Source organism: Anas acuta, chromosome 1, assembly GCF_963932015.1.
Source record: "Anas acuta chromosome 1, bAnaAcu1.1, whole genome shotgun sequence".
NCBI lineage: Eukaryota > Metazoa > Chordata > Aves > Anseriformes > Anatidae > Anas > Anas acuta.
Genome location: NC_088979.1, coordinates 201,118,167 through 201,142,461, shown reverse-complemented (window position 1 = coordinate 201,142,461; position 24,295 = coordinate 201,118,167). Strand labels below are relative to the sequence as shown.

Genomic DNA, 24,295 nt, shown 5'->3' with positions numbered 1-24,295 from the left:
GTGGGGAAATTAACTCCCTCTGCAAAGCCTGGGGATGTTTGAGAGCTTTTATTTATTCATTTTTTTTTTTTTTTTTGTTTGTTTGTTTGTTTAGGCTGGAAGTTACTGGACCTGTATGTTCCTCAAAAAATGTGATAAACAAGGGCAGACCTCCCAGGATATTCCTAGGACACCCAGACTTTATCTGTCTAGAGCCCCAGCTGACAGAACAGCAACTGCTCATATAAAAGTGAAACTGAATATAGCTCAGCTCGTCAGCTGTGTCATATGCTGGGACCTGTAATTCGGTTGATAATAACCTCACACTGAAGACAGAGACTTTGTTAAGCTTCATCTTCAAATCAGACTTTTTGCAGGCAGTTCTGAACCCAAACTTGCATGTTGTTTAGACTTGAAAAGCATTTCACAAACCCTTATAAGGATTTACCACATGCTTCCTATGCACCAGCAATGGCAAAGTAAAACTCACACGTTTCTAAAAAAGTTCACATGCACGTTTAACACCTCCCCACTTACCTGACTCCACGGCTTCTTTAACCATCACAGCACAGTAAGGATTAATCACCTCCCCCTGGGATGGCAGGTAAGGGCCACTGTCATAGTTGGATAAACCAATACGCAGAAAGGGAGACATGACAAGTCCTGTGTCAAACAAAAGACAGGCGATATTTGGGAAGAGTCTAAAAATTCCCTTGGTTTTAACCAGCCTCTTATCTCCACCGGACAGGGGTATGCCAGCCGTTAGTTATCCATCCAACTGGAGACTCTCTGACTTCCTCCACTGCCTAGCGAGATGATGGACTGACCAAGCACTGCTTAATGTGCACAAGGTAATGTAACTTAGCTGTCAGCTTAACCACGGAGCTGAACTCATCGCAAGGCTGGAAGGACCTGCAGTAGCAGCTCTGAGGACTAGTGACTCGACACCAGCTGTCAGAAATGAGAACAACAATACATAGGAGCCAAATCAGGAATTTCTTGGCTGGGACAACCTCTGCTGTAATTGATGTTGAGTCACGCATTCATGAAGCTGAATGCTATGAGAATAGAAAGGGTTTCGGGAATACAAGGTTGTTGGAAGACTGCAAGCTGAACATGAAACCGTGAAATAACTGCACACTATTTATATACAGCATGGAAATGATCTCAGGCATCCAACTGACTGGGTGCTGACCCATATTCATCAGTGAAGCTATAAAGAGAAAATTCAGCTCGTATGAACCACACTGTGTAGGGCGTGGAGAAAAAAAAATGGATCTCAGGATAATACTAAGCAGCTGAAAACAGAAACACATAAAAGCAAGATGCCAGGAAACACAACAAAGCCTGTGGGTTGGTCTTCTCTGCAGGCTCTTTCAGAGCTCCTAGTGAGAAGATTTAGTGAAGCCAGCAATTATTAACCGCTGTAGTTGGTGCCCATCTTTGTGCCATCTGGACCCAAGGACTGGCATTTACCAAACAACTTTTGTGTAAATTCCTGAGCTTGTTATTCTTGGCTCCCCCTCTAGTCGACAGGGAGCAAGAGGCACTTTGAACTCATCTGTAGATGTCTGTGTCTTGGACCACCGTAGTTGAATGCATGAGTCCTACCACCAGCTGTTAACAGTCAAATAAATTGTTCAACTACAAAAGCAAAAAGTCGAATGGCATGTGGGGTAGGATGCACCACAAGCCTTTCTTCCCTTTTACACATATAATGCTCAATCCTAAAGACAGCTTCTCTAGCTTCACGTCAGATGATCCACGTTCATTGCTGGGAATGACATTTTCTTACCTGTAAATGGTAATTCCTGATATACAAGTTCAGTCTTTGGCTGGAGAGGCTTCTCTGGTCATCACAGTTGCGGACAACATGGAAAGGATTTTCTCAAGTGAAGGAATGAGGATAAGAGCTCCTCTGGCCAGTCCGACTTTAAAACTTGGACTCTCCGTTCAAAGAAACAGGAGACAGGACCATCAAAGAGAGAGGAAAACTGGAGAAACCAAGACATAATCCTTTGACTGAGTTTCTCCCCTCTTACCCAGCAGTGTGGAGTGATGAGTTTCCATCAGCCCCTTTTTGTGCAAAAGTCTAGTGTGACAGTAAAAGTCAGAACAACTTTCTGTTAGCACATGGCCAGGTCTCAGCAGGTAGTTGATTCTCTTGCCTCTTGGATATTGTGAGTTCTTCTTCTTCCTGTTATAAAATGAAGAGAAAAGGCTACAGTTATCACTGGGACTGAACTGCCAGCTATTCTGGCCTGAATGTTCACAGGTGCTGAGCAATCACACTGCCATGCTTTCTGAGACTTTTGCAAACAGGTGGCCTGTGCAGGAAACTGCAACTATATTCTCACAGAGATTTCAGTAGGCAATGTTTTGCAGGAGATTCCCTAAATTTATTGCCTTAAGCAAGGCCAATCCATGCAATGAGCAACATAGGAAGACTCTACTTCCCATTTGAGCTCCTGAGTTAAATTAACTAAAAAACGGACTGAGTTTGCAGGAAAATAGCAGGGACTCAGATAGTCTCTTTGGTAATGTACTTGAAAAGAGAAGAAAAAAAAAGGGTAAGGCAAAGCTCTCTTTGAGGCTGGATGTCAGAGATTCACACAGTCATGTTCTTCTCAGGGTGATGGCAGGATCTCTTTGAAGGGGATTGCAGACAGACATTAGCCAAGTTTCTGAAGAACTTGCTCTGGAAAACCACTTGCATTTAGATATTTAAGCATGGTTAGCTTTGTGGAGAGGGGCATTTATGGCACTGCTCAGTAGTACAGTGAAAGGATTATGAATGGTCCATGTCACAAAGACTCAAATTTTTGTCTGTACTGACAGAAGCAGAGAAATCTGATCAAATTAGGTAGGGAAAAATCTCTCTAACAAGAATTAAAAATATTTATAAATGTATGTATTTATGCATATAATAATATATAACACTATATATATATATTACATATATTATATATATATCATTCTATTCCCCTTCTGTAATTATTTAGACATTTCATTTTTTTCAAAATATGAGAAGCCTACTTAGTCCAAAGACAAAAGGAAAAGCAAATCAAAATATCTCTGGAAGCAGAGTTTGAGCCTGGTAGTCATCATATTTCCATGAAGTCAATGTAGTTGCAACACAGATAAGATTGTGAAAACACCTGGTCCTGTGAAATACCAATGTCATTGCTCCAACTGTTTTTGATCAGATTCCTAAAGCCAGTACAGCTTTCAAAAAAGCCATTGTATCAGATCTGAAAGACTTGTGCTGGGACCTCACATACACCACTCTATCACACAAAATGTTCTGTAGCCACCATGAAAGCATGTAGGTTTGGCTCACCTAGTGCTCGCACTAGAAAACCAATAGCTGCCCATATAAACCTTGCAAAAACTGTCTAGAATCAGAGTTTTGTGTTGTAGCAGCTTTGTGTGAGCACTCCGCCCTGTAGTGAATTTCTTCACCCTGTCCAATAAATCAGACAGATAACTGGCTTCCTGCTTCTCTCTCACTGTCTTTCCTGAAACCACCTTGGCTTTGGCCCAAACATCTGTTTTCCAGGTCATCTCTCCAGTGTTTGCCACTGCAGAACTGCTACTTGGCTCAAATCCACAGCCATAAACAATTAAGGAACAACACACTCAGCTCCAGCAATGGCTCACTGTAATAGCAGCAGTTTAATTTAACACTAGAAGCAGCTGCAATGGATATGGAGAGTGTCTGCTTAATTTCCCAGTGGAAAAGATACTGTAAGGTATCTGAAAATTAAGGATGAAATACATCTTTTTATAAAGGGCCACCTGCAACCTCTCTTCCAATAAACTACCCAATGAAACTTACTTGGGGTTCATCAATGCTGCACCTTGCATCATTGGCACAAGGGAGTTTTGCCTACTCTGGAGAATAATGCAACATATGGAAACCCTTCTCAGATGATATTAAGAAGTAATAAACTCCTTAATATCCTTAATCAATTGTGGTTAAAGAGAGTGGAAGAACTGAGCTTCTGCTCCAAGTCAGCAGAACTGCAGTGAAGACGGCTGCCTTTAGTGGGATTGATGCTCCTGTGCTACGCTGAATGAAAATGGATGCATGCATGATGCGGGAAGGATGGCAATTTATTGAATGAGAGTTAACTGAGAGGAGAGTGGAAATATTTCTGGATTTGAGATGCTGTTTTCCTAATGTCATCAAACTCTCATTTTCTAGAAGACAGAGGGAATAATTTCAACTCTTTCCTTTTTTTTTTTTTTTTTTTTTTTTAGGCAAAGCTGTGCATGCAGAATTAATTCACTATCCAAGAATCAGCATCACCAAGAGGCAAAGGAGCCAGGAGTTGCAGCTGAAGGCTATGAACTTATCTCCACCTCCTGACAGACATCTGCTAACCAAAAAGCAAGATCCTGACCCTGCAAAGATCACTTTGTATGGACGGCGGAGACCTGCACATCAGCATAACTCAACACACATCAAGGTCTTCTTGCAGGTTTCAAGGAAACTCCGCTAGAGTGATACTGGATGCCAACAGTGATGGCTAGGGTCCCTGCCTCTGCCCCCTGACTCTGGATATCCCATAACCATTGCTTTCTTCAAAACTTTCATAGGAGGAGCTGTTGACACCCTCGAGGATGGGGAGGCCTTGCAGAGAGATCTTGATGAATTAGAAAGCTTGGCAATCACCAGCCACGTGAAGTTTAACAAAAGCAAAATCCAGATTCTGCACCTGGAACAGGGCTTCCTTGCTATATGTACAGACCCAAGGGAACAACGCAGAGCTGAGACGGAGGGGATCAGGCTGAGGATTAGGGAAAGGCTCTGGCACCTAGAGGTGGTCGGGCACTGGACAGACTGCTAGGGCTGTGGTCATGTCTCCGAGCCTGCTGGAGTTCAAGAAAGTTTTGGACAACGCTCTAAGACATAGGGTCTGATTTTGGGTGGTCCTGTGTGGAGCCAGGAGTTGGACTCAGTTGTGGGTCCCTTCCAACACAGGGTATTCTGTGATTCTGTGCTTCTATAGCCCATGCAGTATGAATAACTCCCTTGAGTGACTTTCATTTTGTCTGCCCGTACCGCCTGTTATTTCAGTGGAGATCAAAACAGCCTGTTTGTAAAGGAGGAAGTTCAGACACCCTCCGGGTTATACTCAGTGTTTCTCACACTTTGCTTTTACAATGGTTCTGGATCAGGGGAGGATGAAGAAAAGGAGGGAAATTTATGGAGCTGTTAAATTTCCCTGCTCTCCAATAGTAGCTACCCAATTTTCAGCCAGGCTCACAAAGGCAGTAGAAGGAGTGGACAAGGAAAGGCAGGACCAACTGCCATCTCTGATAGGATTGGTACTGTACCAGCCTCCATCCAAATAAAGAGCCTCCCAAAACTTTTTGGAATGACTTGATTTCAACTCACAGGTGATGCTCACCATGTGAATGCTTCCCCATGGCTGGCAGAGCCAGGCAAAGCATTTATTCTGGCACGTGAAAGTCAGGCTTCCAGACTTTTGTGGGGCCCCCACAGCAGGCATGCGAATGGGGGATTTCCCTTTAAATGTCTGCGAACCATCTTGTGATGCTGTGTTTAGGGCAAGCTGAGTGCATTGCTAACTGGTCATGGTCTCCTATATATAGCCTTAAAACAAAGCTGTTTGGACTTGCTGAATTCATGTGGTTTCTTCCTGTTGCATTCATTGTGCACAAGACGAGACAGGAGCTTTAGATGTATGTTCTTACGAGTTATTTAGCTAAGGTGGAGTTTAAGCAGGTGAACAGATTTACAGTTGTGTGAGGTTGGTATTTCATCCCACAGAAAAGAGTATGCTGGTAGTACCAGTGCTTATTGCATACCTCCATGGACTCTAAAATGGGATCTACTACCCTTGAAGCAGATACTTGCCTGGGTGGGTCTTAAAAACAGGAAGTTTGTGCTTCGTTATCCTTACGTTACCATTTGACAATTGCTTTAAGCACACCTAAATGCAGGCTATGTGCAAGGATACTACTGTTCAGCCTTCCACCCCATCTCAGAGTGCAGGTTCTCAAACCTCTTCCAGCACTGTGTCAGCTGTTGGTGTACAGTATGGGACCAGGGAACAGGTTTCTCTAAAAGCAGCCCTTCTTCTTTCCTTACTTGACAAGTGAGTTTGCAGCTGTATCTGTTTCTTGATCTGACTGATCCTGCAGCTGTGCAGCCATGGGGGACTGCACAAAGCAGAAATGTTAATGTGGGAAGGCATGCAGCAACTGCGTGTTGGTAGGGATAAAGAGACTGGGAAATTGTGGCCACTCTGCTGGTGGATCCACATGAATACATGAAGACAACTGAAGAGCTCATCACCCCAGCTCCTATCTCATTCTATGATTACCCATTAAAGAGATATACATGTAAGTACTTGTAGGGTGTGCTTCATGCCCTCCTGAAGAAGACATCTAAAATAAGTTAGGCCAATCCCATCCTGTAATCACTATTTTCCTGCTAGCCGGTATGACTACATCTACCCCAAAAAAGTCCAACATCAGACAAGTCCTACTTCTGGTGTCTAGTGTAGAGGGCACAGACCTTCAGGCTTGATCTGGGAGCAGGTGCATTCATGCCTAACAGTTGTGATAGCCTGAAAGAACAGTGAAATACAACTGGGTGGGGACCCCACTCTTTCTGCTTGGCTGGGGCCAAAACCATCCGCTCTGAGAGGCAAGCTAAAAATGGAAAGAGGGTCCAGAGCAACGCTCCTCAGCACTTCTAAAATTTTCTCACATAAAAGAGCCAAACTCTCCCATCAGAAGGACAGTCTCTTTCAGATACACCTTTTGTTTTCCAGGAGACTGTGAATTTCTCTCTCTCTCTCTCTCTCTCTCTCTCGGCAAGATTTTAAAAGCTAAAGCCCTTGTTATTTCTGTAAACTAGAGAAGAGGAGCAGAGCAGACCCACCAAAAAGAGAAAGCCAAACCTCTATTGGGAATAGCTTTCCATCACTGAAACTAGGTCTGAACCCTTTTAACCGCATCTTTAGCAGATGTTTGTCATATATGCTCCTAAAACAAAGCAAACTTGCACCCTTACCTGTCCTATCTGAAAGAAGCACAATTGTTCAGTTGACTCTCTTTTGTATATCCTTTCTTTTGTGTGTGTGGTTTTTCTTTTTGTTTGTTTGGTTTTGCTTTTGGGCCCAGATTTTTAAAAGCAACTTACTGGTTTTACTTTCTTATTTTCCTAGAGAGCTCTGGCTAGTTTAATTTCCTGCATCGCTTCATTTCTGCAACATTTAAGCCACAAAAACACCAAGGAAACATTTAAAAAATAACTATCCGCATTTTATTTATTTATAATTTTTAATACTGAATTTTCTTTCAGACTTTATCTGTCTTCTAACAAACACAGGCCAAACTTGAAATGACAGTGCCTAGCTTTTCAAACACTGCACACAAAACACTTTCAAAGAGCTATCTGGTGTAATGAGGAAAATAAAATATATTGAACCGAGATGTAGCTATCTCCTTTCCTATGTAACTATCGCCTTTCCTTTGCTCTCTCGTTCGTTAGCCCAGCAGTTCCTGTATTTCTTCTAAGATTTTAATACTGGTTAACAGAGCTCTTGCTGTGTATTATTTGTGTGTGTGTTTTTAAATGACACAAGTGGCGTTTTCCTGAAATACTTCACCATCATGTACCAGAATTGCCAGTAATGTTCTGACCTTCCAGCCAATCTGCACTTCTTTTTTTTTCACTTTCTTTCCCTTATAATAAAATAAAATAAGTCCAGAGGAAAGGGCGAGGCCATAATGGAACATATTAGCATCCTTCCTTTTGCAGGCAGAATTTCATGCCTGCGTTCAACCTTGTTCAGCGGTAGAGGTATTTCATGTATTTATTTAATCTGGAAATCTGCTAAAGGTATTTGGACCTAGAATCATGGAAATATTGGGCTGGGAAAGAGCATTTTGCTCATCCCTCTGCCTCCTGGCAGACTATAGTCTACATCATCCTTGACGTATCTGTCTAGCCATCTGTCAGGAACGAAGCTTGTGTGCTTAGTGTTACCACATATTCCTCAAAAACGTGGCCAAATTTGTCACAGAGGATCCTCAGATTGTAACTGAAATCCATGTTAAATAACCACACCTTACCCGTGTGTGACAAAAAAGACTTCAGAAAGATTTTAGAAAATTAATTTTGATCTAGGATTGTCCCTAGACTATCCTACAGATTGCTCTATTATTTTAAAGCAAATTAGTGTTTTCTCCCTGCTTCTCTCCAGAACTGGACATGTTCTGTCAGGTTCAATGGACAGGAATCACAAGAAAATGCCTGGTTGCCAAATCTCTACATTTTAGGCACACCAACAACTTGGGCTTTACTCCCATGAGCACCTGGCCCAGCTCACACTTTAAAATGAGCACCATTGTGGATATTTCAAATAATTCAGATTTTTCCACACCCTTGCACTTCAAGTTTACTCTGCTAAATACCTTAAAAGCAGAATATCTTTGCATGACGGAATCTGGCAGACCTGCAGTTTCTGCCTTCATTCTCTGCTCCATCAATCTTTGCCACAAAGGTTTCACCAAAATCACCCCCCATGAGTGTTTAGTTTCCATTAGTCCCATGGCTTTTCTGTAGATGCCACACTCATGCCCTCTCTTGTCAACACAACAGTAAGACCAACCTCTGGCCTTTCCTACTCCAAATGGCTCTGGACTCCAGACACTTTCATAAAGAAACTCATAAAACACATTATTCCCTCTTCTGCAGTCATACAAGAGCTCAGTTTAAAACTACATTTCTATTTAAACATAGTAGCTCTGGCTCCAGCTGGGCTGAAAGCCCTCTTCACACTTACAGTTTGGTGTCCTTTCCTCAGCATCAGAGACTCATGAGGGTTCTTCAGAGACCTTCCATCTCTTTCTCTCTGTGTCTTTTCATTCCACTTAACATTTAGCTCACACCAACTCTGAGAGGTCATTTCTCCACCAGTTTATATCTGTGCTTCTGCCCTCAGTTATCTCCCTAACTGGGGGAATATGGGAGGCACAGAGCATGGAAGAAAGCAATACAAATCTCAATCAAAATTTATTTTAGACCAAAGTGCTGAGGATCCTTTTTTTTTTTTTTTTTTTTTTTCCTTTTTCTCTCTTTTCTTTCTCTCTCTCTCTCTCTTTTATTTTATTTTTTTCCTTTTTTGTGTATTACATCTCGACAATGGCTATGCAAGGGCAGTACAGAGGTACCCCTGATGCATTCCAGATCCATGGCAATCCAGAACAAAGCCATGTCACCTCTGTAAAATGGTATGAGTTACAGCTACAGCAGTGACTGCAAAGATAGAACAAGCAATTGTTTCTTGAAGTCAAATAAGATACCTTTTACTATGATCCTAAGAAAGGTCTGACCAAAGAAATCATGGAGGTGTTTTGCTCCAAGGTTGACAAAAGGAGAATACAAAAGCTGTAATCAGTTATGACCTTTCCTCACCACAGTCCCAAAGGTAAAATAATCCCTGTTTCTGAGGTGAAAGCAAAGCTGATGTCTAATGTATAACTGCAGAACCAGAGTTTTCAGAGGTGTTGTGCAACTGGGAGCTACACCATGAAGAGGCTGACCGTATCACTGAAATTTTAGCAAGAACCTCAGGTGTTACATCTTTAGGTATTACTCCTTTAGTAATCTCTGAGGCTCGGATCAGTACCATGGTCTAAAGCACGTTCAGCCAACTCTTTGTCCTGCTCTTCTATCATGTCACTGCCCTCTGCTCACTGATCATCCACCATGTCTTTCCCTGTGTCATTAGAAAAAATATACCCAAGTGTAGATGAAACTGCAGCTGCTGTTGCTTCTACTAGTGGGGTCCTCTGCCAAAGAGGGCCAATGGTCCCCAGGCACTAGCCTATGGTCACTTCTTCCACATAAATATGTGTCCATTTATGACCCTGACACACTGGAGGTCCCCTTGCCTCTCCTCATTGCCCCTACCATAAAACAATCACGAGTGGGGTTTCTCAGGGTTCTATTTTAGGGTGAGTCCTATTCAATGCTTTCAAAAATGACTTGGGTGTAGGACTAGAAAGTATAAGTAAGTTTGCAACGTTTGTTATACTAGAATGTATAAGTAAGTTTGCAAATGACACTAAATTGGGAGGACCTGTTAACACCCTCGAGGACAGGGAGGCCTTGCAGAGAGATCTTGACAAATTAGAGGGCTGGGCAATCACCAGCCACATGAATTTTAACAAAAGCAAGTGCCAGATTATGCACCTGGGATGGAGCAACGCTGGCTATGCGTACAGACTGGGGGATGAGAGGCTGGAGAGCAGCCCCACAGAGGGATCTGGGGGCTGTGGTTGACACCAAGTTGAATTTTAATCAACAGAGCATCATGGCAGCGAGGGCAGCCAACTGCACCCTGGGGTGCCTCAGGCATGGCATGGCCAGCTGGGCAAGGGGAGTGACTGTCCTGCTCTTCTCTACACTGGTTGAGCACTGTGATGGTTTTGGTTGCCACAATGCAAGAAGGACATAAAAGTATTAGAATGTGTCCAAAGGAAGTCTACAAAAGTGATGAAGGGTCTAGAGGGCAAGATGTGTGAGGAGCGGCTGAGGAACCTTGGTGTGTTCAGCCCCGAGCAGAGCAGGCCAAGGGGAGGCCTCATGGCGGCCTGCAGCTCCCTCATGAGGGGAGCGGAGGGGCAGGCGCTGAGCTCTGCTCTCTGGGGACAGCGACAGGACCTGAGGGAACGGCATGGAGCTGGGACAGGGGAGGGTCAGGCTGGGGATTAGGGAAAGGTTCTGCACCCAGAGGTGATCAGGAACTGGGACAGGCTGCCCGGAGATGTGGTCATGGCACCGAGCCTGCTGGTGTTCAAGAAGCATTTGGACAACACTCTAAGACATAGGGTTTGGTTTTGGGGTGGTCCTGTGTGGAGCCAATTGGACTCAATGATCCTTGTGAGTTCCTTCCAGCTCAGGTTATTGTATGATTGTATGTGTCTGGGATTCCTGACACTTAACTTCACACTATTATCTACTCCTTATGAATCTGCTTATGGACTAGTCCTCCCAGGCTTCCTTCATGAACAGCAGAAAGAAAGAGGACTCCTGGGTTTTCAATTCCTCTCTTTCCAACGTGTCTGTCTAATATGGGCAAAATGCCTGCCGGCCTTGAATGCCCTTCTCCCCACAGCAGACAGAGACCAGGCAGCTAGTTCAGGTGGAGAAGTTTGTCTGTGGCTTTGGAGACATAAGCAGGTGGCTCCCAGCTGTGTGTCTCACCAGTCAGCAATTAAAAAAATCAAAGCCCATCTTAGGGGTATTTGTCTGCATGCAGACCCAAATGAATTAACACACATTTTCCAAATAGAGATGAACAAACCGAGGACATGATGCTGGTCTACAGCTTCACCTAAGTGCAGTAGACTCTGAAACAAAACTCACTGAAATCTTTGTTTAACTTTCTATGGGTTTTGAATCTTGTCTATAAATAATGAAAAGGACACTGCTAGGAACTAGAAACTGGAAAAACTGAGCTAAGCTGTATAACTCAGTTTTCTAATGATGAGATTTGGTACATGCACCATCCTTTCAAGTCTTGCTAGAAAACACATTACAGAGCATCACCTTGCTTTGCAGGGGGGGACAGGGAGAAAGAGGGTTGTTTTTCAGATACCTTGTATATTGGAAATAATTTACTCAAAAGTTTTAGTGACAATGGCTACGGTTGCCTTGATAAACACCCTCCCCTTGTAGGAAGGGAAGGAGGGGACAGGAGAGCTGAAAACGGAAGCTGGGGGATGCATGTTCTTTACTGTTTTACCCATGTTATAAATCAGAACATAAATAGCAACTGTCACTGCTCTGTTGCAGAAAGCAACAGTGGGAGGGGAAAACCTGGCTAAATTCAGCTCTTAGTGGGTGTACAGTGCTTCAAGAGTAATAATGGTGACTCCTGCACCACTATTAGTCTCTCTGGTTTCCATGGATAAGTAGGGTACAACCTTGCCTAAATCCCATTCACAAGACAGAACAAATGTCTGTAAGCCTCAGCTGTTCCTTCTATTCTCAACATATCAAGTCCAAAATGCCTCCACTTTCACTCAGATGGATTCTTATCCCACTCCAACTATTCCTGACTTGTGTTACATGCTCACCAACATATAGAAACTCCACAGAAAATTCAAATGACCATCAAAAACCTCCTGAAAAGGCTTGAATGCAAGTGAAAAATTAAACATTTATTTTACTTTTGAAACAATATAGAAGTTAGGTTTCTGCTCCCAAAATGCTCACAAAAGTCTGGAGTGAGGTTCCCAGGGAACTTTGGCACTAGCTGACTTTAAAGCTTGGCCTTCTCATTATTGTGACACCCATCATGTTTCTGGCTTCAGTGTCCTTGGGTATCCCTGAAGATTGTCTGCTACTTCACAAAGTCATGGGGTCACTAAAAGACTAAGCTGTATTACTGCTTCACTTGTGCTAAAGCAAAGCTGCAACAAGTCTGTAGGCTTCAGAAAGTTACTTACACTTCTGTATTTGCAAATAATTCTACTGCCATTAGCATCTCTCTCTCTCTCTCTCTCTCTTAAAAATAGAATTAAAGCCACACACTTGGGCAGTTTATTTAGATTACAGGCTAAATTTGTCCTCTCACATGCACACATTCAGCACACAGTGAGGCTACTGCTCCTGTCTGTTTGGTGCTGAGGACAGAATTTGGTCTGAAGTATTGAGCTGCTGCATTAATTGGCAACATGGACAAAGTACACATTACCAAACCAAAAAAACACCTTACTGTCAGTCCAAAGCTATGGATACATTTTTTTTAGAGGCGTTCTCCTCCCACAAAACATGAGCATAGCTCCACAAAACAACTAGTTAACAAAAGCCCTACAGCCAGTCTGCTTTGAAAATATATCGCTCTTGATCCATGCACCCCTGAGATGAACTGCCTTAAATCCATGCTCCCAGCTAATGTGTGCATTTGTAGTGGTGCAACAGCACTTACACTCTCTGGGATGGGCTGTGCTTATTTTCTGTTTGTTTGTTTCCAGAAAACATCTGGTACAGTGACATGTAGGAGGGGAATTGCACTTCCTGGCCTGGGTGGGTGTCTGCTCTGGAATGAGATATCTACATGTGACGACAGAAAAAAAATGTTTGTATTTGACTTAGAGCTACAGCTTAGATTAAGCGTTGCCTGTTATACTGTTTTATTGGTTCTTTCAAATGCCTCACGGAAGCAAACAGAGTATTCCGTCCACAGCCCTATCCCCATAGATGACTTTTTAGGGTCATGCTTTAGACTACAACATCTGGCCCAGACAGAGCAGTGAGGAACAGACCCATGCTGGTGATCAGGAAGAAACATTTGTTCTTACCTGCCCTGCTGAGGTCCAAAACTTGCCACACAATGGCAGTTCATCAGTTTCATTATCCCTTTCTGGCTACAACCTTTCCTGAGAGCAAGGGCGTATCTTTTTTTCTGTCCTGACTGGCACATGTACCATAAGCCTGGCCATTCCAGGTCATTAAGGTCCCACTGAACCCAAACTGGGCAATCTGAGCATGTGAAGTGAAGCTGATACCATTGGGATTAGCAGTGCATGGGCACCTATGTCCTGCACTGAGTGGACCAAGATGCCTCCTCTGTACACTGTGACTTAAAGCAGACCTTCCAGAGTGCTGCTCAAGCAGACCACAACCAGGGACCACGTTAACACATACATGTTCTCACTGACTGGGCATAGTGCTCAAACCTCATATTTTATTAGCATTGTCAATAAATACAGACGTGATAAAGAACTGGACATGTTTGCCCTCATCTAGTGGCCCAGCAGGAAAGGGTGGGCAGCAGGTCTAATCCTTTGCTTAACATCAAAGATAAGCCAGCAAGGAGCAGTGTTGCTGTAGACACGTGTTAAGAGATAGGTGCTTTATTTTGGGACTGGGACTTGCTTTGGACAATATAAGATGAACATCTGGGTCCACTAAATTAATATTTATCTCTAGAGAGCACTCTGAAAGTAAACGATGGCTCCATGTTGCCTACAAATTGGGCGTTTGAGGAAAAGGAATGCTTGCATTACTCCAGAGTCTGAATGGCTGTGCTCTGGTACTGGGGCTACAGGGCCTCCTTTCCGTAAAAAAGTAAAGAGCAAAAAGGTCCTTTGTCATGGATATCACCTAAGAGGATGCAGTTACCTCCATAAAATGGGCCTAGGATGGACTGAGATAGCTCTTTCTTTTTTTAAAAGGAGCAAGGAACAAAAGTGCTTTAGTCTTAGCCATTCCAGTAAGGTATGTAGGTATCAATCCTCATGCCAGGGAATGATGTTAATGAAGCCAAGGAAGGAGCTGAAGAAACTGAACAGTAGTTTCCTATTGTATGCTAGACCTAAATACGTGACTCAGAAGCTTAAACCTTCATCTTCTGGCAGCAGGGAGAAACCTATTGGCCATCTCCAGCCCCAAAATCACCACTCACCATAAACCTAAGTATCTTCCACCCATCTCACAACCATCTCCTTCTTAGTCTGTCTATACAGGGATTTTCCTGTCCCAGATTGCTCTTGTGTTGGGTCTGAGGTTTACCCTATCTCCACCACTTAGTGATCTACTTCTGCAGGCGGGCTCACATCTTTTCCCATGTTACCCCCAGCGCCTCGAATGACCTTTTCAACCCTTTTCCTTTTAAATAATAAAACTCTCCATAGACAACTGGTGGTGAGGCAGTGGTTTTCGTTGTCACAGAAAATTCTGTCAATTTTTTTGATACAGAACCACTTTTTCAACTAAAGAAAAAAGGAAGTATTTTCTGAAGAAAAGTTAGCTTTTGCTCCAGGAAACATGTACAAAATCAGATGTTTTGATTCAGCCAGCCTCATGGCTGAAACTATAGATACGGTTCTTCCATATCCTCCTTCTTTCTGCCCGGCAGGTTCATCCAGAGGATCACATCTTCCATGAGCATTATTTCCAGGGGTGCTGGGACAGGGCCAGAATCTTTCTACACCACATAACAGAGGTCACAATGGATCCAGGAGACCAGCTGAACAGAGGAGTGCACACCATCCCTAACTAAATTCCTGTGTCACACAATAACAGCATTCAGAATCCAAACATTTTTTTCAGGACCAAAATATTTCCGCTAAAGAACCAAAAGAAAAAATAATATTTTTTCTGTGCATTGGAAAGAAAAACATTTTTATTATTACTATTTGTTTCTCTTGTCCATTAAAACCAACCAAGTCTGTAACCCTGAAGCTTCCTTTTTCCTTCCACCAACTTCACTCATGATTTCTACTTCCATATGTATAATGGTTTTGCTACCACTGCTAAAATGTACATTTGCTCCTACGTATATTTTAAACTGACTACGACGATCTTTTCTAATGCTTTCTTCCTGCACTATTTCATCCTCATCTCCTGATCAGAGCTGTAGTAATTACGGAGTCCTTCTACTGTCATATTTGCTGATAATTATGATGTGCTAAGTAGAGAAGTGTTGTTAGTGCTGTCTTTGAATGCCTTTACACATTGAGGAAGATGTTTCAACCATCTCCTATAGGCACCTCTCTTTGATGTCACATTAGCTTCTTTTCTTTAACTCTTTATTGTCTGGCAACCCTGAATGAAAACTGTCTGAATTTTTTCATCATTGTAGCTGCCTTGTTCATGCTAGGAGATTATTTCAACGTAGCAACAATTTGCTAAAATACGTATTTCTCGTGAAAAATCTGACACAATTGTGCTTTCTGTTTTCTAGTTCACAACCATGCAGGGCTTTTTCTTTTTCTAATCTCGGGTATTCATCAGGCATTCCTGATGAGATACAAATCAAAAAATGTGCATTGAAAGATACGGTTTCTCTAGAAATAGATAGCAGAAGAGCTCCTGAAGAAGTGGAGTCATCTCCTGATGGAAGGGTAAAAGTTCCCTGGCCTTGGGCAGAACAGAGCAGATTGAACTTTTCTGTCCTGTTTCATCTGAGGTCTACACACAGCCCCAGTGACACTGCTCAGTGAAGTTCATGGCCTGGTTTTGTAGATATGCTGAGGTTTTTCACACTGTTCTGGTGGCTGAGGCCCCTCTTTGCTTACATAACCTCCCAGGCAGTTCAGGGCTACTTTCTCTCTAATCTTTGTGCAAAGCATGAACGTTTTACTGCTGTTTTACAGCCAGGTCCAGACTGACACACAGCTCAGGTCCTGAACAGCTTAGCGATGGTGTGAGTCAAACGCTTGTAGGGCAAAACACTTGGTCATGCAGGAAATGCATTTCAGAGGGTGCAGCATAAAGGACTGACTTGATGAGCTGTATCCAGCAGCCCTTCTGTCCCCGTGGAACTGGCAGGGTGAGGATGCCCTAAACTGGGCACAGCATTACGACCCCCTGCACTTCCCTGATGCAGATAAAACAGGAGTCACAAGACGAACATAATCACACTGAGTACTTTGCTCAGATGGTCACAAGATTAACAACGTCCCTGTTCTCTGTTATTTATCAATCTGAAATATTTGTCTTTTAAGGTTGGTATTTCCTATGCATATGCTCTCACTATTATTGCATCTATTGGAGATAAGCAGGACATTTGTACTTGACAGTGATAACAAAAAGGGGATGCTTGTATTTTGAACAAAAGTCAAACAAATATAAAGATATAAAAATTGAGGCAGCTCACTACTGAGAAGCACCCCAAAATAGGTCAGTAAGGCAATGACCATTCACAAAACCCATGAAAATGTTGCATAGAGTTTATCACCTGTAAATCTCAGGGCTCTTTACGGCTCAGATGAATATCAAGAAATTCATTTTAGAGATAACTGAACCCTACATCCGCACCACACGGCACCACGCTGACAGGGTGAGAGAGACAAGGTACAGCTCTGTGAAAGCTGAACCATTTTCCTTTCATCTCATCCTGAATACATCCTATACCACCACATACTTCTTCCATTCAGCATTTCTGCCCCGAAAGACCAAACACAGGAAAGTATTTTTACACACAGGTGGAACTAAAAATATCCCCAAGTGGGATGGCACAACTCTGCCCCAGCAAGCTGCCTCAAAGCAGTGGTGTTGCTGCAAGGCACCAGACAAACCAGAGGAATTATCTGCTCCTAAAACAGCTGTGCATAAATTAAAAATTAATCCTGGTTTGTTCTTCACACATCATAGTTAATAAACTCTGTCTCTTCTGCTGGATGTGATCTGGTAGGTGACGACAAATTAAAAACCTGGCCTAATAAATCACAAAATGAACACAAACAAGCAATGACACGGGAAGCACTCTGCAATTGTCACTGCTTTCCTTCTAGCCAGGCCTACAAGCAGGAGTCAGATGCTCTGGTTAGGAGGCAATACAGGCAAACAGAAAACAATGCAGCAGAACAGAAACTCCAGATGAGCTTGTAGGATCTCACAGACTGCTGTCTGATGTGCAGCAAGAACATGATCCCATGAACGTTTCTGTGTGAGGGTTGGCAGATGGCACGTGAGTAACCCTGCAAAGGAACTGTTCATGCATTTGTAAGCTGCACATACCTGTGATAAAAGGACCAAGGTCCTGGCTAGTCCTATAAACACTTCCATGCATACAGGTTTTGGGTGTTCATACCACTGTATTGACTTTCTCTTCCTTTTCTATTTCAAGAATCCCTTTTTCAAAGCTTAGGCAAAGAACAACACTCCACTTACACAAACCCCGGCCTCAGAAATGGGAAGCAACAGCAGAATTTGCAACCAGATTTTTAAACTTAGATCCATAAATGTATATGCCAAAAGCCAAGACCAGCTTTGAGAGCAGTCCTTCTGACAAAGCCCTAGAAGACAGCTAATGTTTCACCTCCTTCCTGGGCTGCCACAGGTCTGCCTTTTCTTTGCAATTAAACCCAGGCAATAAGAGAAGAAAACAAAAAGTTGCCACCAAAAGTTATATTCACCGTATCACCTCCTTCGGAACAACCAGAGTGGGAGGATAATAGAGGGACTAACCTGGAAAAGTTTCAAAGGAGGAAAAGCAAGAACTTGTCATGCTGGGAAACTAAGATGCTGGGGCTCTCCTTCCCTCCATCCTTCCTTGTCTCTCCCTCTAAGCTTTTCTTATGAGGCCCTGCACCTCTGATGTGATGCGGAGGCGCACAGTGCATCCGTGAGAAGCTCTGAGAGCGACTGAGTGACTTTCTTTGAAAGGAAGCACCCTTGAGGCAGAAAAAAAAAAAAAAAGTGTTAGCTCCACCCAGGCTGAGGAACAACCCTCTGTTCTTAGCTCTCCTTGCTGTGAAAAAAAAAAAAAAAAAAAGTGAAAAGTTTTGCCCGGTGCAGTAGAGTGATTACAAAAACAGCCTGATCAGAGGGGGAGTGCTGAGGTGCAGGGTGGAGGTTCAGGAGGGGGATCTGAAGCCTTGATGGAGCTTTGGAAAAAATCCTAAAGGATATGTAGAAGTGGGGAGAAAGCCCAGCTAAGCTTTGCATCACCTATACCAGTGCAGCTGTGCCACCAGCTTAAAGAGGGAAGTCTTCCATCTCTGAAACCTCTGAAGCATTATATGCTTCATTCATCCGGTGTCCTAGGGGCTGGCCAGAAAGTCATGGAAGGAAACTAAGGAGTGCAGCACAGCTCAGGGATGCACAGCTCAGTCTCATGATCAGCCTAAACACCACCCAAGAAACAGAAGCAGGTACCCAGAGCCTCCACTAAGATCCAGATTCAACCGATTTCAAGTGCACAGCTCGGTGGGTCGCTGAGCTCCAGGCAGGTGACTGTCCTAGGAGCCCCTATGATACCTCCAGCTCCGTGCAGCCCTGCTCCACCACAACCAGGTGGGACAGGGACCTCCTTGGAGCAGCTGCTCCTTGCTGGTCCCTCCACCAGGCTCCTCGCACGCGTTCCCCAGAGACCCCAAATGCCACATGGTTTCAGCTGGGATGTGGGGTCCTTTTTTTTTTTTTTTTTTTTTTCCCCAATCAATGACAAACAAACAAAGAAGAAATATCAAAGGACAGGTCCCAGATCTCAAGGATTTGTCTGTTCAAAAATACAAAAGTCAGAAACATTGACCTATTTGCTGCAAACAGTTCTGCTTCTCCCTCCCCCCACCACTTTTTTTTTTTTTTTAATAGCGAGTTCAGTGAAACTTTATCTCTTCCTGCCCTGGTAACCTTACTAAATAATCTGCTATTAGCATGACTCAATTGAGTGGCTTTCAGCTGCTCATGTCCTTTTCTTTGCCACTGCCATTTCATTGGTGGAAATTTAAAAAAAAAAGGGCCCATAAAAAGATTTCTGCCTTTCTGCAAAACTTTGCTTTCTGCAAAGTATCACACTACTGGAGACTGAAGAAAAGTACAGCTGAGAAGTTAGTTGCAGTACAGCGATAAGGGCTCATTAAAAAGGATCTGATTACACCCAAGAGTTTAACTTCATTAGCATCCAACGTGTATGGAAGGAACATAACCCAAGTCTCGAGACCGAGCAGCCGGGCTGGGTTTTCGAGTCCCCTCCTTCAGAAGGAAATGTCGCTCACAACACTGCGCAGCGGAGGAGGGACAGACACCGCTCCTTTCTCTTTACCGCTCAAATCTGCTTTCAAACTTATTACAGTGCTAGTTTGCTGAATATTGCAAATTTGACCCGAAAATGATTTACCCAGCAAGCGAGATACATCATCCGCAGTAAAACTCAACTTCTACATGACTGTCTTATTGCATACTGCTGTAGCCAAGAAACACCACAAATACATCAAAGACACTAGCAAAGGAACTTATTTTCCCTCTCTTTTTTTTTTTTTTTCCAGTTTGTTTATTGTGTGTATGTGTTGAATAACACTCTGGTCATAATCAGTTTTCATTGTTTTTCTCATTTTCCCCTCTTCTTTGTATTGCATGAAGTCACAAGGGAGAAAACAACACTTTTTAAAGGGAGGAAAATGTGATTATGAAACCACAAACACTTGCAACAGGCATCAGGTGTAGGACCTGAAAGTAATATAAACGCTTATTTAAGAAAATAGAAAGAAAAAAAGAAAAAAAAAAAAAGAAAGAAAGAAAGAAAGAAAGAAAGAAAGAAAGAAAGAAAGAAAGAAAGAAAGAAAGAAAGAAAGAAAGAAAGAAAGAAAGAAAGAAAGAAAGAAAAAAAAGACCTCTGGCTAGATTTCAAGTTGTCAGCCTCTAAATCCTGCACCAGAACCCAAACTGATCGCTGAAGCAGAGTGTACTGAGCAGCATCCTGGGTACCAACAGCACCAACAGCGCCCCAAACTTTCTTTTTGCCGGTACCTGGGCAGCCTCCTCCAGGCCCTCTGCTCTCCAGCTTTCTCCAGATTTTTTTTTTTTTTTTTTCCTCCCTCCTGCCTGCATCCAGCGCGCAACCACCGCGCAAACACCGCGCAAGCACCGCGCACCGCCTATGCCCGGAGATGGATGGATGCCCGGCCCGGGGGTACCTGCTGCCCGCACGGCTCGGCTCGGCTCGGCTCAGGGAAGCTCCGCTTGGCTCGGTGTAGCCTGGTTTAGCTTGGCACGGCTCGGCGCAGCCTGGTTTGTCTCGGCTTGGCACGGCTCGGCGCAGTTTGCTTTGGCTCGGCTTGGCACGGCTTGAGCGCGGCTCACCCCGTCTCGGCTTGGCACGGTTTGGCTGGACTCCGCCCGGCTGGACTCGGCGATACGGCCCGATAAAGCTCGGCTCGGCTCGGTTGAGAGCAGCGCTGGCCGCCCCCGCCCCCCCCCGGGGCTGCCCTCGCTGCCTCTTCCTCCTCCTCCTCCTCCTCCTCCTTCTTCACCTCCTCCTTCTTCTCCTCGGCGCCACCCGGCTCCCCCTGCCTCCCCCCGGGCTTGCCCCCAAAGGACCCCATCCCCGAGGGCTTGGAGCAGGCTCCGAGGTGAGCATCGAGGTGAGTATTGAAGTGAGCATCGTATCCAGATGAATATGCACATGAACCACGGTGGCAAAAGAGGTGCTCTTGCTCCTCGTCAATTTGTCCCACCGTCTTGCATTCTTGGTCACTGGTCTTTGAGATGTGTCTCTTCCAGGCAGGCCCAACCTTGGACCATTTTTTTAGATGAAAGAAGGATGGGTGGTTCCCATTTGGTGCAACCTTTTTGGGGCTTGAGGGTATCAGAGATGGGTTTTGACCGGGACATCCCTTTAGGAACCTTCTCAGCTCCATCATTCCTGTGGCCTCCTCCTGGGCTGGAAGGTGTGGTGCTGGGGATTGCTGGGCAGGTGGGTCTGGAGAAGGGAAACTTGCCTGGGATACTGGGAGAGGAGTGTAAAGAAGGAAAGAAAACCCCAGAAATGTGGGCATGAAAGGGTTTTGGAAAAGACCATCAGGAATCTCCCCATCCTGCAGGAACACACCAGCCTTGAGACTAGTGGATGTCACTGTTGGCAGTGGTCAAACAAATATTATGACAGATGTGTTATAGAGACCAATGGGTGTCCTTCACTCCCCTGACCATGGGCAAGATGCACCCATAGAAGACAAGAAGGTCTAACATATAGACCTATATAGCCCTATAGGGCTATAGACCTTCTCTGAGTCCCAGCACCTTGGTGAAGTATCTCAAATGCTGGTTCCTACAAGGTCAATGCCCCATTAAACATGCTGAACGTGCCACTTGCCAGAGCTGCAAAAGAGATGTTTTCTCTGAGGTCATACAAATGAAGTGCTTGGAAATTTTAGGAGCTGTAAGTGCTCCCTTTGAAAGGCCGGGATGGTTCTTTGAATATTGCTGTGGAAACGGAAGACGTGATTGTTTTGCCCTTGATGGCAATTCCTAAAATGTAAGCTACCTATTAAAATAAAGAAGGGGAAGGTAGGGCAAGGCAAACAGAAAGGTTGCTTTTTGGAAATCTACATGTAGATAAATGAGTTGCTTTCAAAGATCATTTCTCTTCTATTCGCTGGAGCAATCTGAGCTGAGTATAATACATATCCCTGTTACCAGCGGGAGAGGAAACGGCATTTCATGAGGCAGATGATCTTGCATCTTAATTGCTCATATGCCATTAACTTACATATCCATCCTTCCTGTCTGCATAGGAGAGCATTATACTGGGGGGGTTGATACTGCTAGCATGCAGAAGTTCTTTCACCTAAGTGAAGGTGAGCTGTAGATAATTAAAATCCCATGTAATCCCATCCCAAGCTTAAGTTTGCAGCTCCACTGGTTGCTACAGTTTGGACGGTAGCGTGATGAGTGAAAGACCATCATATCTGCCTGCATGTAGACTGGATGAGCGCAAGCTTTGTGGTGGCATATCCCCAGCTGTGATGAAGCCCTATGGTCTCTCTCCCATTCCCTGACCCCTTCGATATTGCCCACTCACATGTACCAGATCCCTCCAGGGGTCCCAGCAGTAGATTATACAAGGATTGCGCTTCTTCTAGGAGATTCTGCAGGTCTGCAACCATGGAGGCTCAGGGTTAGCTTCTGGATATCACACACAGCACAGTGCATTGGGATATCAAGCCCCCCAAATAGACTAGCATCATGTCCTAGCAAAACATTTGGCTCTGCAATGACAAGGTCTCAGAGCAGGAAAAAGTCCTCAGTAGGACATCTTTCATCCCCTGCCCCAATTAAAAATCCACATAAGCCCTTTTAATGGGGCATTCACCCACCTCATCCCTCCGTACCTCCACACCTGCCCCTGGCAGGAGCTCTCCTTCAATGTCAGAGAGCATTTCCTTCATGTGTAAACTAAACTATCAGTGCTGAGATTTAAGCCCACTTCTTGTCCTATCCGCCAGGGACGTGGAGAACAGATTTTTCCCTTCTTTTTCACAAAAGCGTTTTGCATATTTAAAAATGGCAGCGCCGTAGTCTGGGAGGTAGCTACCGTATTAATTACCCAGATGACGCAGAGCTTCCACTGAAACGCACATCAACTGCTGTGTGTTATTATTGTCATTTAATTTGACTTGTGCAACTAATCAGGCATTGCCTTTTACAACAGACGAGGCCACTCCTGTGGGTGTAGGTATTTGGAAACCAAAAGCCCTTAAAGCTGCATCTTTCTGGTGGAAAATATCACCACAAGCCATCGTGTTTTCTTTCCTGTATTTGAAAACCACCCACATTTTCTGTAAGAAAAAAAAAATTAAAAAAATTAAACTGATTGAGCGTTTTGCCCAGGCAGTGGGCCTTTCTGAAGAGTTTCATTCTCAAAATATTTGGTCTCTGTTGTTTGTTTTTTTTTTTTTTTTTTTTTTTTTTTAAGTACAGTTATTTACAGTCCTTTGTTAATTTAAAAGAAGCGTGGCAAAAAAAAAAAATAATTAGGGGACGCATGTAATAACTTCTCTGAAAGAAGGCAAAATATTCCTCTTTGCCTTTGCTTTGAATTTATTGAAGCTCAGTTAATGAGCTAATATGCTTGAAAATAAAAAGAGGAAGAAAATATAGCAGGCTAGCTCATTTCCAGAGTTAAAATAATACTTAACTGAGCACTTTTTTTCCACTTTTTTTTTTTCCCCCCTTTCCTTTCTCCCTGAAGGTTTCCATTTCTGCTCAGCGTGCAGTGCATGTTAACATGAGGTTTACATTTCAGTCTTATTATCTCAGTCATACAAAACCAGGTTTGGAAAGGACCAGGGAGGTCACTTTGTCCCTTCTGCTATATGGCGGTTCCAGCGCTCCCCAAACCAGGGAGGTTCCTGAGAGGTCTGTCCGCCCCTGCCCTGCCGTTATTACACACTTCCAGCCCGGGAGCTCCCTGGTCTCCACAGAAGAGGACAGGAAATGCAGTGAGCAAATCAAACCACTTGCAAAATACTGTGTGACGGTGCACATCTCGCAGGCGCTTCACCAGAAAAGATTGGGTAATCCTGGGAGAACCTTTCTACAGGGTACGGCCTGATTTTGCTTGCTTGGCCATGCATTATCCCCTTCTAGCTGTAAAGGGAAACAAATCATCTACAGTGTGGGATTCCAAAAATTATTAGCCTCATACCAAGGGCCACCTGAACAAATTTTAGTCCCTGTCCATAAAGGTTGCTCAGTTGTAATTTTGTAAAGTTTCATCTTGGGATGGATGCTATGGGTTGTCAGCCCAGCTGGCATTTGAAATAATGAATTTAAGCAGCTACATAAGAAGCATGATAAGGGCACGGGAAAAGGGGAAAGCCACTGCTTGCCCTTGTCTGCTGGCTGCCACAGATGTCTGCGCCCTGCCACCCCTCGCTTTGCTGACTCAACCGATTGCCGTGCTCTGAGCCAGAGCAGTAAAACAGCAACGAACGGGGATTGTTTTCACAGGCACGGCCACATGAAGGGCACAGTGTGGCAGGGTGGAGGTGAGCTGGGTGTGGGAGTGGGTGAAAACCTCCCCAGCCA

The 24,295-nt window shown here is 44.0% G+C and overlaps 1 protein-coding gene across 1 annotated transcript in view; it reads right to left on the bottom strand.

Moving 5' to 3' along the window:
- Positions 1–20,645, bottom strand: part of PRKCQ (protein kinase C theta) — a 60,760-nt gene extending 40,115 nt beyond the window's left edge. Inside the window, exons 1-3 of the mRNA XM_068670085.1 lie at positions 20,401–20,645; positions 1,775–2,176; positions 517–642 (exon numbers count right to left, since the gene is read on the bottom strand). Coding sequence (XP_068526186.1) covers positions 517–634 — 118 coding nt within the window. The 5' untranslated portion in view covers positions 635–642; positions 1,775–2,176; positions 20,401–20,645. The remainder of the gene's footprint in view (positions 1–516; positions 643–1,774; positions 2,177–20,400) is intronic.
- Between the last annotated feature and the right edge of the window lie 3,650 nt (positions 20,646–24,295).